Source organism: Diplotaxodon limnothrissa, linkage group LG23, assembly GCF_057381915.1.
Source record: "Diplotaxodon limnothrissa isolate DT_005_m linkage group LG23, D_limnothrissa_male_GT1.1, whole genome shotgun sequence".
Lineage (NCBI taxonomy): Eukaryota > Metazoa > Chordata > Actinopteri > Cichliformes > Cichlidae > Diplotaxodon > Diplotaxodon limnothrissa.
In genome coordinates this window covers 8,931,155-8,950,251 of record NC_140617.1, presented here as the reverse complement: position 1 = coordinate 8,950,251, position 19,097 = coordinate 8,931,155, and the positions used below count along the sequence as shown (strand labels likewise).

The window sequence follows — 19,097 nt, the reverse complement described above, 5'->3', positions numbered from 1 at the left end:
AAAATAGCAGGTACCCTTCATATGCAACCTGCACAATAAAATCCGGCTGACATCCAAACCTACCTGACCAATGGCAGGGGATTTCCTCTGACTCTGCACTCCAGACGAATGGGCCTCCCTTCTGCCACCTCCTGACTCTTCAGCTTCTGAAGAAAGCGAGGAGGTGACAGGGGTCCGTATACTGTTGGAGCTTCAGAATTTTGGTACCTTGAAGAAGCTGCCACTCCTGCTGGGACACCAGGCTGAGTGCCCGTGTCTGATTGGCTGTACTGTGCTTCCTCTTGTTGCCCAGGAGATAAAGAAGGACCAGAGGCTGATCCCTGAGGGACCGGCCGCTGGCTTCTTGGAGTCAGATAACCACTATCAGGAGAGGAGGAATCCTCCTCCATCCTTGCCTCTGAATGAGCAGGACCTTTAAAGATTGATGAGAGCTCCTCGATAAATGTGGCAGCTCTGCTGCAGAACTCCGTGGCTGAAGCCACTCGATCATTCAGCTCCAGGCTTTCATGAACCAGCCTGGGTTTATCCTGCTTATATACTGGTTGGATCGGTTTGTGACGTACAGCCTTCTCAACACAGGATGGAGCCTCACTGGACACATGTACAGGCTTACTGAGGGGGGCATTCTGGCTGGAGGAAACATTAACTGCTGCATTATCATTTGAGTTGGGGAATTTGGTCTGATGCTGCAGGTTTGGGCTTGAAGTGAGGTTTTCACTAGTTTGTGAGGGCACAGAAAGGGAGGGGACAGATTGGAGAGCCTGCTCCACTTCTGTTGGATTAGAGGGACCTGGATCTTCAGATTCGCATGTATCATTAAAGGCCTCCCGGGCCAGGTCCAGGCTACGATTAATCTCTTCAGCACTTAAGAAGGCGGTAAGATCCGGAAAGTCTCCATCTCCAGAATCCAGTTCTGTCACTGAGTCCAAGTAGAGTTCCCCATCAGAGGATGCCTCAGAAAATATGCCCCCATCACCCTCCAAAGTCGCGCCTGATGGCGGGTCCTTTAGCAGCAGTGAGATGGGGAGTGGCTGATTCCAACTCCCGTCCTGCATCCTGAAATACACAGCAAATGTCATAACCAGCCATTTATACATGTTTACACAGCAGACAGTGCAGTTTGTAATCATCTGTAAAAAAAAAAAAAGAAAAAGGAAATGATAAGCTCACAGAAGAGAAGACAGCTTAGAAAATAGACTTTACTATGCTGTATCATTTGCTCACGCAGACATAGCAGGCAGCATGAGTCAAGCTGGTGTTGTTTGGACACAGTTGGTGGGTATTAGCAAAGGCCTTTACTGAAGTCATAGTGAGCATGACTGACATTTTTCACTCACCCCGCTCCTGTCAGGACATTTTATCCTGGGCCCCTGTTCTGTGTTATACTTTCCTCACACATGTTCCTTTGCCCCTCCACAGAGACTGCGATTGTCTTACATCTGTTAGGGCTGAAATACCTTTTATATTTGTTTTAAAACTTGTTCATATAATAGATATAAATACTAATATGAATACTCTTTTTATGAACACCAAGAGCTCATAAACCAGAAAAATGTCTGCCCTTCTAAACGAAAAGGTGAATTTAAAAATAATTTTTGTGGATACACTGATTCTTTCGACATTGATGTAAACATTGTTTGGGAGTTTAAGTAACAGTAGCATCAGTCCAATGATGGTATGCCAAAGAGCGATCAATAACATAAATGCATTTCCTGCTTATCCAAGGGTTGTGGGAATATTGGAGCCTATCCCAGCTGTCATGAGGTGAGAGTTGACAAATTCGTAAAATCGAGAGCTCATTCATATCCACGTCTATGACCAATTTAGAACCACCAATTACCCTCCACCTAAAAAATATGGTGCAGGTATGATATGCAAACTCCACAATGAAAGGTCGCAAAGTTCCATTAAGTTCAAACCATCATCCTTCTTACTGTGAGGTGACATTTCTACACATGCCACTACCATATTGCCATCATATGCTAAAACTATGAATGGATTAATGAAGGTATTGATGTTAAAAATCTAATTTGCTAGAATGTCAGTTAAACAGAATTGTAGAGCATTTTTATCCACTGACCCTCACCCCATCCCATATTATGATGATTTTTGGAATAGAAAAAGAAAAACAAAGGCTATCACATGAGACCATGTGATAGCCTTTGTAACTTTAACTTCCTATTATGCTTGTAAGAAGGTAAAATGCATACAAATTACTGTAAATACAGTCTATTTGTCGCCAGTCTACTCCAACTTCTCCATATTGTGCCAGAATACGTGATTTTTTTCATATGATGCTTCTTTATATGTGAGTTTGCTCTAGTCAAAACTGGAGCTTACTGGCGTCTATTCATGTGAATGGACAATGGATCACTTTCACATGTAGTTTAAAAGAGGAGTGTTGCTTCAGCTCTGATCTCTATGGCGACATCAAACCTAGATGTATGTATGCATATTGTAAAACTGTTGATGTAGTTACATATAAGACGCTGTGTAACACTCAGGGCCTCATGGCGTCCTGAAGACCAGCTGTTGTTATTTTTAATCCCCTGGGCTATGTTTCACAGCAACACTGCAACCCCACACACCCCAAGCACGGGGGAGAGATTGCTACCTTTAAACACACACAGGTATAGCTGCACTTGCACAAAATACACTTATGGCAAAGGACTAAACCTGGACAGTGTCCCAAAGGCAACAGCAGCAGCAGCGCAGTGATAATTAAATATGAATAAACACTGGGTTTGGCTGACAAATGTTAATAACTGCCATTGCTGCCCAAGTTACTGCTACCTCCTTATCTTTTCTACAGTTCATGTTTTACATTATTTTACAATCTCACAATGGTATAAATAACAGCACAAATTCTTCAGAGTGAGAGGGAATCAAAATGCTCTTAAAAACATGTCAGAGGGGATACTGTATACATGATGCTTGAATCTGACTGAGAGACTATATTTAAAAACAGCTGTACTCTTACTGTCACTGTCAGATTAAATGATTTCAGTCACACACTTGATAAAAAATAAAGAAACATAAACATAAAGCACCGAAAACAGAAGAAAGCATACCTTCGGGTGTTCTGTTCGTCCTCTGTTTGCTCTCTCCTGGTTTTGTGGGTCCAGGTTTGTCTTGTTTAAGTAAGAATGAGTCGAAAAAGAAGCTTCTCTTTCCAGAAGAGCAGCCTTATTAGTCAGGCAGGCAGCAGGATCTCTCGGGTTCAGGGTCCAATAGCGTACTGCCTCTGCAGTGGCCTGCTGTCCCATCTGTCCCGGTCCCTAACTGCTCACTGTGTGGGGCTATATTTGGCCCCTGGCTCAGGTTTCACAGCCAGAATACTGGCACGAAGAGATAGTGTTGAGGTAGTCCAGGGGAACAGGAGGCGGCGGTGACATTTTTATACTGAACCAGTATTTGTTAATTAAAAACTGTAAAGCCATGCTGTTATAATACTTCAGATTGCACACCTGCAGTGTACTCCTATAAGCCCTTACCAGTAGGTTTACAACACCAACTAATCTGTGTAGTCAAGATAAATAATATGCATCCTGCAGAGTATGTCATTCTCTATCTAGTAGAGCCATCTGACACTAAAGTGACTTGTTAGTGTTGCCTCTATGCCCAACTGAGCTGACCCACTGACCCCAGACCCTCCGCTAGCTGGTTTGCCTAGAGGCATGGCATCCTACAATGGTCCTGGGACCAACACTTGGGTCAAGCTCAGGGTTCAGCTTCAGTTTAGTCAAGGTCAGTACTGTAGACATAGCAGTAAAGGTCTAAATGCAAGTGATTGCTCCAAAATTCATAATTTAATTCCTTACATTTTAAGGGCATCAGAGAAAGATGGCAACTGCTTGTCACAGGGCTGATAGCCTCTACGGTAATGCCACCGTACATTTGACACAAGATACTGTGTCAAATGCTACAGGGTGGAGGTAAACAACATATAAGCAGATGTTGTTGCTTTTGATATATATACATATTGTTCAAAAGCAGGATGCACAGAAATATAAAACAGGAAACAATTGCGACCAACTACCTGCGTCAGAAAAATAAACAATATGAAATAAAGAGCAGCAACATTCTTACTCCTTATTTGATTAAACAAAAGAAAAACACTGTGTGGTGTTTGTGGGGTGCATCTAATTGCGTGTTTGCACCTAGCCAAACCACTGGCACTAATAATTACTTCAAAAACATAATTAACTTCACCTAGTATCTGCTTGCAACCTTGCAAGGTCCTGTAGCACACTGTTAACCTGCGCCCATGCATATGTTTCAGTTTTCAGTTTTATTTGTCATATGCAAGTTAGCACAGGGTCAACATTACAATGAAATGTGTTTGATGAGCAGCAGTCACTCAGCAGCATGGTACAGTAGAAGAAAATATAATAAAATAAAATAAAAAAATAAAAAAATAAATAGAAAAATAGTAAAGAGCAAAATATTAGAGAGACGTGGTAAAAGAGAAAAGATGACTAAATATATATGTATCTATAAATATAAATATATGTACATATGTACATATGGGTAGTAATAGTAAAATTGCAGTTATAGCGACTAGTGATCATTTTGTGCTTTACTGTAATGGTACACAAAGGCACCTTTTAAAAATTTATTCAATTATGTATAGGAAATACACTATTTATATCCTGGTTCATTCACCACCTGCTTTGGATGTTATCAGTACATTCAAAGGACTTTATTAACAGTAATCAGCTCCACAGATATTAGCCAGTACACTTGGGAATGAACACGGGCATTTGTATAGTGCTTTTCTCAAAAACTCAAGGCTCTATTTATCTCATACACAAACCCACTCTTACTGTGTATGTGAGTGTAGAGTATAGATATATGGAGATCCATAATTAGCCCTAAAAGGTATATATGTGTCAACTGTGCCTTTAGAGAGACAAAAACGGAAAGGCCAGTACAGTGGGGTAGAAAGACGCAGACAGTGAAGGACCATGCAGCCTCACTTGATCTATTTATGGGCCACTATCACATTTTGTGCTCTCAGAGCTATTCTGGTTCTTCATCAATCCACTGATTACAGTCAAGAGTAGGCGATAAGTCTGGAAGGAATTTCCTCTGTAATAACTATCTAGTCTGCACGCACAGACACACCAGCTAATGAGTAATCTTACATTCAACTTGCTTGTCATCCTACCCCACTTAGCAATAACTTTGTAAGGTATCATTTAAAAATAACCACATTATTTAGCAATGACTTCTATGCATTACAGTTTGTGGTCTACTGTATGTAAGAATAGCCATGGAACATTTCCAGGAATCCTTTATAGGCTACCATGTGTGCAAAAGGTCTTCCATCATAAATTATATTTACAGTGTTTTGGTTATAGGTAAATGGTCAGACATAGACATCATTTGCTAATGCTTAGAAATATCAACACATCTATGTATAATTATGTAATGTCTAATTTTGTATAACATTAAGCCACTGGGGTAAGATTAATTCTTAAAGGGCTTCTAACAGCTAAAAACAACTTACAAAAGTACTTGTCTAATACAAAACAGCAATCCAGGAACACACAAGGAGTTTGAAAGCACACAGGGCCAAACAGGGACAGACAAACTGACAAGACAATACAGGACTCACTCAACACATGTAAAACGAATGAGGTCAAGTCAGACAATCAAAGAAAACAGAAAATGTCAGAAAAAAGGTAGGGAAGAAAACTAAGACTACGACAAAACAGATGGAAACAAAGACAAGGAAGTACATGAGACACTAGGAATAAAAGAAAGGATATTAAAAAAATCAGGAGCCAAAACTCAAACATGTGAAAGGAAACCAGAACTACTACACACATGAATCCAAAAGATTAATGCAACAGAGAATTAAAAGGTTGTTCTTTTGACACAAAATAATGAAAATGTTTCCCATAAGTAAACCAGGTATACACCCAGGAGGTCAAAAGCACCTGAGTTATTTATTACAGCTGAAGTGTTTCTACTGGTTCTACTGCTGCACAAAAACAGACATGTTAAAACGTGCATAAGTGAATGTGCACAACACAAAACAGTTTCTTTGCAATGGATTCCTGAAGATTAAGAATGGCTAAAACTCTTCAGTGTCAATTTAAAATGGCTTTGCACATCTGTCTGCTTTTTTAAGTGCTAAAACTGTTTGCTTCAGTCTTCAGTTGTTTTTAGACTCATTAAATTCAATCATTAAACAATACAGACATAAAATTTACAAGTCTCTGCTTTTTTTTAGTTGTTTTATAACAATACAGAAAGAGCCATGTGTTGCATATAACAATGACAATGACAATTATATATAGCACATTTCATTACATGAAAAGTCGACATGCTTAAAATAGAAAATGAAAAAATATTAATAACTATGTAGGTTTAAAGTGCCCTAAGGCAGTGAAAACAGCAAAGCAGAACAAAACAAAATGTAAAAGAAAAATGTAAAAAAACAAACAAACTTATAAATTGTAGGACTGTGTGAATAGAAAGGTTTTTACTGTGTTTTTGAATGTGCATACAAATTGGTCTCAAATCAGCGGGTAGCTTGTTCCAAAGAATAGGGCCACAATAACTGGACCTACCTTTAGCATACTTAGATCTGATTCTAAGAACAGTTAAAAAGTCTAAATCTAATGACCTGAGAGGTAAAAAAAAAAATTGCATTGCAATAATCTAACCTACCTGATGTGAACACATGGACCAATTTCTCAGACTCAGCTTGTGATGGGAATTTTCTAACCTTAGATATATATTTTAGTTAAGGTAACCTTATTGATGTGATTGTCAAAACTGAGATCATTGTCCAAAATTATGCCAAGGTTCCTGACTTGCTCACTGTGTTTCAGAAAAACTGATGACAAATAAGAAGAAAGTTTTTGTTTTTGACTTTTTGGACAAACAACACGTATTTGTGTTTGTTCTAAAAACATTTGATAAATCCAGCATTCAATGTAATCGATGCAGCTCATTAGTTTGTACAAACATTTTAAATCATCAGAGGAGATAAATGAGAAGTACAACTTTGTGCCATCTGCACTTTTCCAGTTGTCATTTCAAGTTTCATTAAATTGCGTTTCTCTCTTAGTAAATTTGTCCCTTGCTTTCCGCCGTCGCTCCGCAATGATTGGTTAAAAGAAAAAAAATGGCGGCGTCCGCGTAGTTGTAAAAACATCGCGAAGCCGTATTAAAATTAAAATTTCGGCGGCGCAAGACAATTTGGAACTCACTGTGGCGTATTATGGTTATCATATTTCTCCGCTTGTAATGTCCTAAATCATAAAAAATATTATCCATGGCCTTCTTTCTGCATTAGCTTGCTAGCAAAACCGCTAGCATAATATCAGTGGAACAGAAAGATCTCATCTGTCAGCTTTAAACGGTAAGTGAAGCTTCAGTTTAGTTTAGATTTAGGTTGTGGATTAGGTTTAGATATTTTATTTATTTTAATTTTTAATGCCTGGCTGTTTTTAACAGAGATCATAAGAAGTAACCTCATGAGGTTCAGGAACCTGTCAGAAAACTATAAAGAATCAGTCCGTATCAGTCAGTGAATCTGTTTATCTTAATCACTGCACTATAACAGTGGTGTTTAATACGATCTCCATAATCATATTAGAGGTCCACAGATACAGATTTGTGACAACTTAAAGAAAAGTTCTGAATCTTTTGACACTGTGTTTAAGGGGATCTTTTTTGGCGTATGAGATCATTTTACGGGCATGGTTTGGCTCCACTTGCCCTCTTTGGCCTGGGTGTTAAGCATAACTCCCAAGGAACAGTAGTGACCCACTGGATGCCGTTGCAGTGGGTAAAAAATTGCAGTTATGTCAGAAATTACTGCAGTTTTTCAAAATACTCTGCTTTACTTTTTTTTTTCCTTTAAAAAGTTCAAAGTATTTTTAGATTTAGTTTCAGTTTTTTTGAATCATAAAGACATTCAATTTTAAATTCAATTCAGTTTTAATCATATAGTGCCAAATCACAACAGCAGTTGCCTCAAGGTACTTTGATATGACACCCCAGTACAAGGGCCAGTTCAGTATTCAACTGAAAGTGGCGTGAGTGTTATGTAGTGGTTACCACATTTACCTTATTTTAAAGCTCCCTGGTAAGTGAGAGCGTTACATCTGGTGCAAAATCTGCCAAATCAAACTTGTGGATTCATCTTGTTTTCAAGGGAGAAAAGGGGGCCACCAAAAGTTAAAAGCTAGTGGTGTGAAGAGGCTAATCTCCCCTGCTACCTTTTCTCAAAGACCCCTAACTGTCTTCTCCCCGAAATACCTGTACAAAAACTTTGGTTCACTGCAGAAACTTTTTCTTTGGACAGTTACAATGAGTATGTTATCTGCAGGCTATATGTTTTATTTAATTTTTTAAATAAACTAAGATACCTGACTTTAGTTTTTCCTTCAACAACACTAATAATACAATTAAGTAGCTAAAAAAATTGAAGCTGTTAATTAATTAGGTTAATATACTTTTTGCAAATAACTGATTGATAGTAGTGTCTGATTTGTGAATTGTAATAATATTGTTGATCAGTATCACAGTGAAAAATTTATATTTTTTCAAGGAAGGTAATGAACATACTATTTGTTTCTGCTGTCCAATAAAGAGTTTGACTTAAGCACAGTAGTGTCATTCTTCAACAAAAGCTCAGTTGATTTTTTTGGCTTTGACACAAATAAAAGCAAAACTGTACAGAGAAAACGTTCACGAAACGCTTAACAAAAAGTGTGTTTTTCAAGTATTTTTATTAACATTTTTTCAGCCAACAAAATGCCTGCCTTCCGGCAAGTAGGAGAGAAGCAACTTCCTAACCCTGTACTGTGTATGGCATGGTCTCCAAAGAGGGATCTGATTGCTCTGGCCAACACAACTGGAGAGGTAATATTAAAACAATTATTCTGAAACACAGCTCAGTATTCTGTGTGTGTGTGTGTGTGTGTGTGTGTGTGTGTGTGTGTGTGTGTGTGTGTGTGTGTGTGTGTGTGCTTTTTAATACTTTAAATACTTGGCTTATGTTTTTCCATAGTTGCTGCTTCACCGCTTGGCTGGTTTCCAGCGTGTATGGACCCTACCACCCAGTGAGTATACTGGCAAGGAGATCACAGCGATTGCCTGGAGACCAGATGGCAAAAGTAAGGAGTGACTGTGCGCATCTTTTGCTTTTTTTAGTCATGTGTTTGATGGAATCATGATGTAATATATCCTCTCTTCAGTTTTGGCATTCAGTCTTGGAGACACTAAGCAGGTAGTCCTGTGTGATGTTGAGAAAGCAGAGATCCTCCATGTGTTTCCTATGCAAAGTCCTGTAACTTGCATGCACTGGATGGAGGTGATTGAGGAGAGCAGGTATGCATCGATTGAGGCTCAGGAACCAAGCCAATGGTGTGGAGGGTGTGTAGAATAATGAGAGTGATTGTTTTGATGTGTTTCAGTGCCCTCAGCTCTTTTTACAACTCTGAGGATGAATCCAAACTCTTTCTTCCCAAACTACCAACTCTCCCCAAGAGGTAACTGCAATATTAATGGCACATGCAATTATAAGAAAACAGCTCCTTGGATGAATTATTAATATTTGTCCAAACTTTTTTTTTCCAGCTATAGTACAACTTCAAAGATCTTCAGGTGGGAAAACATTTTAATAAAATGAAGCTGTTATCCAATGTGTGATTTGATCATTCCTTGTAGCAGCTGAGTCTATTTTTCTATCTCTTTCACAGTGAGGAAAAATCTGATGAGATACTTAAACTCCTGGGGGAAGTCCGGTAAATAATCAGTACATGAACAAACAGTTGTATCTCAAATGCACTGTGCTTTGTAAATGATTTCACCACCTTATGTTGTTTCCATGCAGGCTGAACATACTTGTTCTGGGAGGAAATGCAAGCTTTGTGGAGCTTTATGCCTATGGCATGTACAGGATTGCCACGCTGGAAGGGGTAAGGCTTTTTTTGCTTGTTTGCTTGTAAATCTACTTTACACTGATGACATTTTCATTAAGTGGCTTCCAAGTGAAGGAAGACCAAAGGACGCTTTTCAAAATGTCTTTTTATTTTGAGTTTAATAAGAATGTTATGATATCAGCAATAATCAGATATTGTGACAGCCCTAAATGATATAGATGTAGAGCTGTGCTAAGCATGCTAATCTGGTAAAAGCTATAAGTACATCAGATGGAGTTTATTTTTTTGTTCATGATCCAGTTCTGATAAAGTGAGCAGGCCTGTGAGTTGCTTTTGATATTCTGCCTTGCCAAAGAAAATCCAGAAGAGAAACTGTAGATCTGAAGGACTGTTACACCCCCTAAATGTAAGCGTATGTTATTGCAGCACCAGCAGCTCATATAATGTAAACATCAGCTGTGTGAGAAATGTAACGAAACAGAAAGAAATGTACTATTAAGCCTATATGCAATGCAGAAAATTGGTTTTGCCACATTATTAGCACAAGAGCTCCAAAGTGGTATGGATAGAGGTAAACCCTGTCTTCCTCACTGGGCAGGTATTAGCCACCAGAATTAACAATTTAACGTCAGACTTCATGTCAAAAGCAAACTATTTTAGGACCGCTTCCCTTTAAGCCAACTTTCTACTGATTAGTGGACACTCATAAACAGACAGTGTGAACTATGCTCACAGCTCAGAACCAGGGCTTTGTGTCTGGGGTGACCATATTTCAGACATTGCCTCTCTTTGACATCATAAAGAGCCACAAATAAAAAGAAGACTGTCTGAAATGGACTATTAAAACCATGCTGACCTTATTATTTAAAACTTTGGCCTTATTTAGTATGGGCATCTACCATTACCAGTAGCTATGTGACAGAAAATGAGGGAAAGAATCCCCTATGGTCCACTTTAAATGGTGAAACAATAAATCCCACAAATTACTATCTAAATTGCACAAAAATAATATTGATTAAACTTTTGCTGCTTTTGTTGCCGTAACAACACCCTGCAGGTTTTGGGAACGTGCCGGAGCCTGAGTCTGTCCAGTGATCTTAAGTCTCTGTCTGTCATCACAGAAGTCAGATCTGCTGATGACAACCCAGAGATCTGCTATGTTCAGGTGAGACGGATTGTTTGACTTCGCTTTTCCATTTTCTGACATCCTCTCTGCTTTTACCTAAATTTCTCTTAAACCGATGTCTTCTTCTTCCAGCTGGACACAGGGTTGTTGTCAGATTGCCTGCCTGAGGTCACCAGGATGGCACGCAAGTTCACCCACATCTCCACCCTACTGCAATACCTGCACCTCTCACTTACCTGTATGTGTGAGGCGTGGGAAGACATCCTCATGCAGATGGATCTTCGACTCACTAAGTTTGTGCAGGAAAAGAACACAAGCACTCAAGTTCAAGATGAGTTTCTGGAGCTTCTACTGTGGGGGCAGTCCAGGTGGGACAGAATTACGTTTTTTTTCTGCTGTTTGGATTTGCAATGTCTAGAGTGTCCTGTAGATGGTAGCAACACATCTTGAGCTGCTAACTCAGCGTGTTGTTCTGCAGCAGTTTGAGGTAAATCATGCCAGACTGCTCTCTTTTTTTACTTGCAGCCCTGAACTGCAGGCTCTTCTCATGAACCAGCTGACAGTCAAGGTGAGGCTACAGTCCCTTTTCTTCATGGACTCTTCTGCTAATGTGGCAGCACATAAATGTGTCTTTTCCTATATTAGTTTCTATTCCTATTAGTTAGTAACTTTTTTAGCATTTTAGTAACAAAACTGTGAATGTGTCTCATTATATATACATTAAATGGTCTGAACAACACAAATTTCTGCATTTCAGTTCATATACTGGCATACATAAGTGATACTGGGTAAACTTTCAGTTTACCTCTGTACCTTGCTCCGTCTCAGCTCCAACACTCCTTCAAACAGTTGCTTTTTGCCATAATTTTCCCTCTGTGGACTTTGGACATGGAAAACTTTGAAGGAGCCAAACTTAAATACACTTTCAGTTGTGGTCAGAAGTATACATGGGGATGAATGTCATGGTAATTTTTGACTTTTAATGATTTCTTTGCACTGTTCTTTTTCCAGTGAGGAATGATTGGAAAGCATACGTCTTTAATGACTTAAAAAAAAACAAAAATCGGGTGTAAAATTTATTTTAGGTTTTCACACAGGGTCAAAATACATACAGACTCACATAGGCATATTCACTTAACTCTTAATAAGTGTTGCTGAATATTCTATAATGTATTTTAACTTGAGGTTTATTAACCTCTTCTCAGCTATAACAGATGAAACTGTTATAGCTGCAAAGGATGGGCCGATATCATGTTATGCCCTGTAGGTATGGCCATATGCATGTCAAGGCAGATGAATTAATACTTTTGGCAGTACAGTATAAATAAAATAAAATTTTATTTATATAGTGCTAAATCACAGCAGCAGTCTTCTTGAGGCGCTTAATATTTCTCTGTATACAATACAGGGAAAACCCCCCTATGAGTAAGCACTTGGCGACAGTGGTAAGGAAAAACTCCCGTTTAACAGGAACACTACCTTCCAATTCTTCAGCTTCACCTAAAATCAACAGCTAGATGGTTGAAACTTGGGCAAAGTTGGGTGGTCCAGTAGGACAATGACCCCAAATACACATCAGAACTGGTTTTGAAATGGATAAAGCAGGCTTCTTCTGAAATGGCCTTCCACAAGCTCTGACCTGTGGAAAATCTGTGGACCTGCCAGGAACCCAACCAATTTAAAACGAACTGAACCAATTCTGACAAGAAGAGTTAAATCTCTAAAGTTGAATCTTTCCATTTCAGAAATATCCTTTTACAATGGCCAGCCACTCCCCAACGACTGGTATTATCCAGCCTTGTCCTTATTGTTTGTGTTACTGGGTTACCAGATTTTCTCATCTGGTCTTGCACAAATTTTCTTTTTGGAGTGAAAAATAAATTTCATCCTCCATTAAAAAAAAATTGTCTCCACTGAGCAGATCTGTAGGTGCTGGCACTTGTTTTACACATATTTAACCAATCTGTTTCCATCATTGTAATATTTGCTTCCATCAGATCTTAATGTATCATAGCATGTGTCTTAAGGGATTGCAAGCTGATTCTTGTTTTTTAAAGTTGTTAAAGATGTATGCCGTGTAATTACTCCACCCTGGAAAAAGAACAGTTCAGAGAAATCATTAAAGTCCTAAATTACCATGACATTCATGCCCATGACAAGCGTGTGAGTGCAAGCATCCCGGGGAACATATTGTTTTTCTTGAGAAGCCTGGGTTATTTGTGTATTGTATGCTATCTTGTTTATCTGTTGCACTTTAAATATGTCAATTGTGCATGGCCCCTGCAATGAGCAGTGCCATGTTACTTCCTGGTTAAATAAAGATAAATAAACAAATAAACCTAACACACAGACCTACCTAAACTCAGCTTTGCCATACATTTATGGTAAAGACAGTTTAGATTAAACTCTAGTGTTATTTTAGTTTTTTGCATCCAGCTGTTTCTAGAAGTCTTTCTCCTGAGCTTATAACAAAGCTGAAGTGTCACACAGCAGCAGTGTCTATTCAGAAGTGAAAGAATCATGCATTCTTTTACTTATCTGACACAACTCCCATGGCTTAAATAAATAACAAATCATTCCTAACATGGAGAAGGGATGTAACAGCAAATAACATTGTGTATATCACTGTCTGAGTCACACTCTAAGCACTATAATAAGCTGCCATGCTGTAGCTCATGTCTAATAAGCAAATTAAGTGTGTATCTGTATAGGCTGTGACATCTGTAATTTTTATAATAACCTACTACTGAAACTCTGACATGGTTAGATGTCACTTTCAGTACTCTCACAACTCATAGGATAGGTGTGAGTACTGTGTGCCATTCTCTCAGTGCTGTGAAATTATCCAAATCAAGGCTTCAGGTAAATTATGTAAAAAGGGGCTTTTTGTCCAGTTGGCAGAATACCGTCACCTTAACATATTGATGAAGCCAGCAATGTTTTGTCTCCAATGTCTAAAAACGGCTTAAGAAGCATTAAGGTATACGAGTTTGTGAGAAGTTGAAAATGATGGGGTTTTTTTATTTAAAATTAATTTCTATTACAGGGATTGAAGAAGCTTGGACAGTCCATTGAGTCTTCCTATTCCAGCATCCAGAAGCTAGTAATAAGCCACCTGCAGAGGTATTTTGTCTTTTACTTTTCATCATGGCTGCCCTACCCTTTGACTGGTTGTCATTTTAAATCTGTCGCTCTCTTTTGCTGGCTGCAGTGGCTCAGAGGCTCTGTTATATCACCTCAGTGAGGTGAAAGGAATGGCCCTGTGGAAACAAAAGTTTGAGCCCCTCGGCTTGGATGCAGCAGCTATAGAAGGTGCATTTCAGGACATGCACAATGATTTAAAACAGGTTTTTTATGTCAGTAGTCACATGTGTGTATTTTATTTTATTTTAGGCGCTATCACAGCAGTTGGATCCTTTTCCCTGAAAGCAAATGAACTTCTGCAGTAAGTTCAGGACCGTAATTGAGTAATGCACATGTTTTTTAGAATTAGTGCTTCTGTTTTCAAGTATAATAACTTTTTTTGCCATTTAGGGTGATTGACAAGAGTATGAAAAACTTTAAGGCCTTTTTCCGTTGGCTGTATGTAGGTAAGAAATAAAAAAAAAAAAAAAGAATTGTTGATCTTGAAACATTTAAAATAATTATTGTGCATGTATGGTCTTATTTATAGATTTGAAATTACTGTTTATATGCTCACACACTTTTTGCTTTCCCACAGCAATGCTCAGAATGTGTGAGGAGCATGTGCCACCAGAACTCAATAAGGTGAGCTTTATTTTTTTATTTATTAAATGTTTACTAGAAGCAGTTAACAAACCGTTCCTCCTGTTCAATGTATGGTAATCTACATCCCAGAAAATGAATTGCACAAATTGACATAAGGAAAATAATGTTAGAAATAATGTTATTTTGATTTAAGTGTTCATGGGATTATTTTAAACATCCATTATTTATCTAAACATGTTGTTTAACTCCTTAGATGACTCAGAAGGACATTGCCTTTGTTGCTGACTTCTTGTCTGAGCATTTTAGTGAGGTGAGCTCAGCATAATATCAGAAACATGCTAATAAGTTTAAAGACTTTTTTAACTTTTTAATTTAATGTGGTTTAACAGAATGAGGAACTCTTCGGTCGTAAAGGGAAGTACTTCAACGTAGAACGAGTTGGACAGGTAAATGGTTTTGTACTGTTTATCTTTAGCTGGTCTTTTTTTGTTTGTTTATTTGTTTGTTTTTAATGGAACTCCTGCTTGACCGCATAGTGGTTTGTCTTTCCTAATAACATTTACAGTACCTGAAGGACGAAGATGAGGACCTTGTGTCTCCACCCAACACAAAGGGGAACCAGTGGTTGAAGTTTTTACAGGACAGCACACACCTGAAAGGTGAATTATCACCTTTGTGCGTTTCGGAGTTGGGTTAAATTCTTTGTTTTGTGTGAAACTACTTAAATGTTGATTGTACTCAAAATACCTGTTAGTTACCTGATTAAATGTTTCATTGGTTTATTTAGGGAGCCCTTTGCTGTTTCCTTCATATCCCCAAAAGTCTTTGCACTTTGTCAAGAGGATGATGGAGAATGTGATTGAGGATTGTCTACAGAAACCCGCAGTAAGTTTTGTGCACTGTAGATTTCTGCAGTCATTCAAAATATAAGGCTGGCTGGCAATGTTGTGTCCTCTCTCCTCTTAATTGTTTTGTTTCTTTGTGTGTAGGAAGTAATTGGAAAGTCGGTAAAACAAGCCATCTTTTTGCCCTTGTACAACGTGCCAGAGAGGTATAATCTTATGTGTAAAATCTGTTGTATTTTAAATATAAGCCATACACTGAGACTAAATTTGTATTTACCTGTTTTTTAGCTCCGAAAACACTCCTCGGCTTTTTGAACTTCCATCTTTGTATGTAAAACACAAACATCATGCAGTTTTTTTTGTTTTTTTTTTATCTGTAAAAGCAAGATGGGGTTTTAATTAATGTTATTCATTTGTCAACCTATAGGTGGAATGACAAAAAGGCCAAAATGCATTATGTTGTGTTTTGCATGCCAGAGATTTCACCCCACAAACTCTACCTGTTACGCAGAGGAACTGACCCAAACAGGTACATTTCTGTAATTCAGTAAGTACTTTTTAGATATTTGCTTTTCATTTCTAACCTCATTTGTTTTATATTTTTGCAGACCTATCCCAAACAGCGTCATGTCGATTAATCTCACCCATCACCTTGACAGTGGGGATGATGGAAATGCTGCAGACCAGTGAGTCACGTTTATGTTGTTCCTTTACTGTATTAACAGATATAAACGCAAAGAAATGTGTTTATGTGAAAGGTGTTTATGCAAGGCCAAAAGATTTTAAGGTGTGTTTTTTTTTTTTTTTTTTTGTCAGGTCTCATTATTTTTACAGCTACCTGGATGCTCGTTTTTATGACGATGAAATGCTAACTGTGGTCTTACAAGGATCTGAAGAACTCAACGCCATGCGTGTCCTTGCTCAAATTCCAATTTCTTCCAGCTTAAGCTGCGAGACAGAATTCAACTGGGAGCCAAACCTGAGGTTTGTGTTTACGAATTTTTTTGATTTATCTTCATTTAATAATTATAAATCTTTTTCTGACATTTAAAAAAAAAATGCAGATACACAGGTACATGACACATACATCATCAACGCAAACACTCTAGGAACACCAGCGAGTCCCATCCAGGTGCAGTCTGTAGGTTGATTACCTTTTTCTTGCATCCCAAATTAGAACTTGAACGGCCCACCTCAAATATAAAACACCCTACTTTTATTTGAAGTAAGGAATAAGTGGATTTGTAATTTTGTTACTGTTTGCTCTACAAAAGTAGTACCAACATTCCTTTTTGAACATTGCCTGGACAGCCTTCCATTGTTTTACTTTTATTAAATCAATTTTTAGATTACATATTTTCGCACACCAAAACTGAAGCACTGAACAAACTTCTTGGTCTATAGCACATAACAAGCCACGATATTATTAAGATAACCCATGAAAATGCTCTAAAAATTACCAACAAGTACACACATAGTGAAGCGGTCCAGTTTCTTGACCAACAAAGCAGAGCTGAGGCATGTGAGACACTGATCAGCTCCTGCTGTTTTTTTGTCAGGACACTTGTCGAAGTTGCCGTACCTGTAACGCCACGAATCTATGAATGACTCATAAACAAAAATTCTCCCCACGCCCCGAAAATTGTCCAGTGCTCATAGTTTGATAACCTTGATAATCACATTGCTCTCAAACCATAACCAATGACATAGCATTGCTGGTAGTCACAACCATGTTTGTTGTGTTTATCTAATTAAACCACCAATTTTAAGGTGCTGAACCTCAAAAGTGTATACATATATTATATCACTTATAAACTACTCGCATATTCACAGATTATTAAGTACTATTTTATTAAATCTTTTGGAAGTACTTAAATGTAAATGTAGTTGGTTTATGACATGTTGTAAAGCTAAAACTTTAACTTTAAAGTGCACATCTAACCTTGGCATATATTTACAGGCTGGACCAACAGAGCAGTTCCATCCCGTCCCAAGGCCTGGTGTTGGGTAATCAGTGGCGTGAACTGGAAAACATGAAAGCCCAGTTTGTAGCTGTTAATGGAATCCGCAAAGTGGCCTGTGTGGTAAGAATTCACATTATATTTAGTTTATGTGGATTTTGTTTCACGATATCATGAGTCATCTGCACTGCTGTGTTTTTCAGTGATCAGTCTAATGTCGTTTAAGCCATTTTCAGTCTTCTCATGTTTCTCCGGCAGTGGGGGAATTCCAGTGAATGAATATTGTGGACTGTGGCCAAACATTTACTTTTTCTTTCCCGACAGCTAAGTACCAATCTGAGGCACATACGTGTTTTTGAGATGGATGTGGAAGATGAGGATGAGGAGGGAGCTGACTCACAAAATGCCAGTGCTGATCAGGAAGGACTGGAAGCTACCATGAGCAGCCAGGGACAAGGAGAGGAGGAGAATTTGGAGGCTGAAGGTGGGGCTGGAGAGCAGGAAGAGGGAGAAGGTGTTTTTCAAAAATCTAAGGAGCACCTGGAATCAGAAGAGGCCCTGGATAGCTGAGAAGCTATCTCCAATAAATTAATCTACAGCTTTCTTTTTTGTTACTTACATTTTGCTGTTATTGTTGTAGTTTTTCACAGCATTTGTAAAAAATAAATAAATAAATAAATGAAGATGTAAAAATAAAGCTACATTCTCATGTTTGCTTTATCTTGACTAGTATTTTTTAAATGGGGTCCCACAGGAAGGGACCCACAGCGAGCATTATTTAAAAATATTTGGATCCTTTTTTTACATAAAGTTCTCAATTATACCTTAATAATAATACTTTAAAAGTTTTGTCATCAGATTATCAGAAGATGAAGGCTAGTATTTAATTTTACACTGCTATGTAAAAGTCTTTAACAATCCCTTGTAAGACCTTGTAATTTTTTGATTTTTAGTAATTTACAAATTGAGCAAAAGTTCTGAAGGCCTTTTTCTTTGAATGAAAAAGCAGCCAATGTCCAAGCATTTAATCTGTTCCCATTTATTAACTGATACTGTGAAAAAGGCAAAAAAAAAAAAAAAAAAAGACTGTTTAACGAGCATAAAATGTAAATTTATCTTGGCATAGTGTGCAGCATGTCCTTAAAAAAATCTGAGGATACTCCATAATTGGAGGGTAACAGAAGCAGCAGGCCTACAAAGCGATCTACATCTGATCAGCAAGTTAATTTTTTTTTTCAGAATTATTAGATATTTGAACTCTGTATCCCAGTAGTTATAAATGTATAAGACTGTACCCAGGCGGTTGTAAATATGTAGTAAATCACAAATAAACATTCAAAATCCTGCGTTTAGGAGTTCATTCATATGTTACAATGTGGTTTCTGTAGCCAAATTTTCGATCCATATCTATAACGGTGTAGTTATATGTGCACGCGCAAATAGGTGTTGGTTACGTGGTCGCTCCCGATATGGAACGTGGTGACGTGTGTTCTCCGCCGCCTGTTGGTCTTTCACAGTTGGTGACGAG

At 38.1% G+C, this 19,097-nt stretch overlaps 2 protein-coding genes across 7 annotated transcripts in view; one reads left to right on the top strand and one right to left on the bottom strand.

Annotated features, from left to right (window-relative positions):
- palld (palladin, cytoskeletal associated protein) overlaps window positions 1-3,271 on the bottom strand; it is a 69,275-nt gene extending 66,004 nt beyond the window's left edge. For all 6 annotated transcript variants that reach the window (XM_085347560.1, XM_085347563.1, XM_085347564.1 and 3 more), the window contains exons 1-2: window positions 3,072-3,271; window positions 64-1,056 (exon numbers count right to left, since the gene is read on the bottom strand). In XM_085347560.1, the coding sequence (XP_085203686.1) occupies window positions 64-1,055 (992 nt within the window). In that variant the 5' untranslated portion in view covers window position 1,056; window positions 3,072-3,271. The remainder of the gene's footprint in view (window positions 1-63; window positions 1,057-3,071) is intronic.
- Window positions 3,272-7,130: 3,859 nt separating this feature from the next.
- On the top strand, window positions 7,131-18,185 carry anapc4 (anaphase promoting complex subunit 4). Its single transcript, XM_085347697.1, has 27 exons — window positions 7,131-7,378; window positions 8,771-8,886; window positions 9,035-9,140; window positions 9,222-9,354; window positions 9,441-9,515; window positions 9,604-9,630; window positions 9,726-9,770; window positions 9,860-9,944; window positions 10,966-11,073; window positions 11,167-11,402; window positions 11,560-11,602; window positions 14,081-14,157; window positions 14,246-14,346; window positions 14,428-14,479; window positions 14,569-14,624; window positions 14,756-14,802; window positions 15,017-15,073; window positions 15,153-15,209; window positions 15,329-15,422; window positions 15,551-15,648; window positions 15,753-15,814; window positions 15,897-15,935; window positions 16,036-16,137; window positions 16,217-16,294; window positions 16,425-16,592; window positions 17,569-17,692; window positions 17,894-18,185. Exons 2-27 carry the CDS (start codon window positions 8,779-8,781, stop codon window positions 18,137-18,139), a joined length of 2,424 nt encoding a protein of 807 aa, XP_085203823.1. The 5' UTR covers window positions 7,131-7,378; window positions 8,771-8,778; the 3' UTR covers window positions 18,140-18,185.
- Window positions 18,186-19,097: the final 912 nt, after the last annotated feature.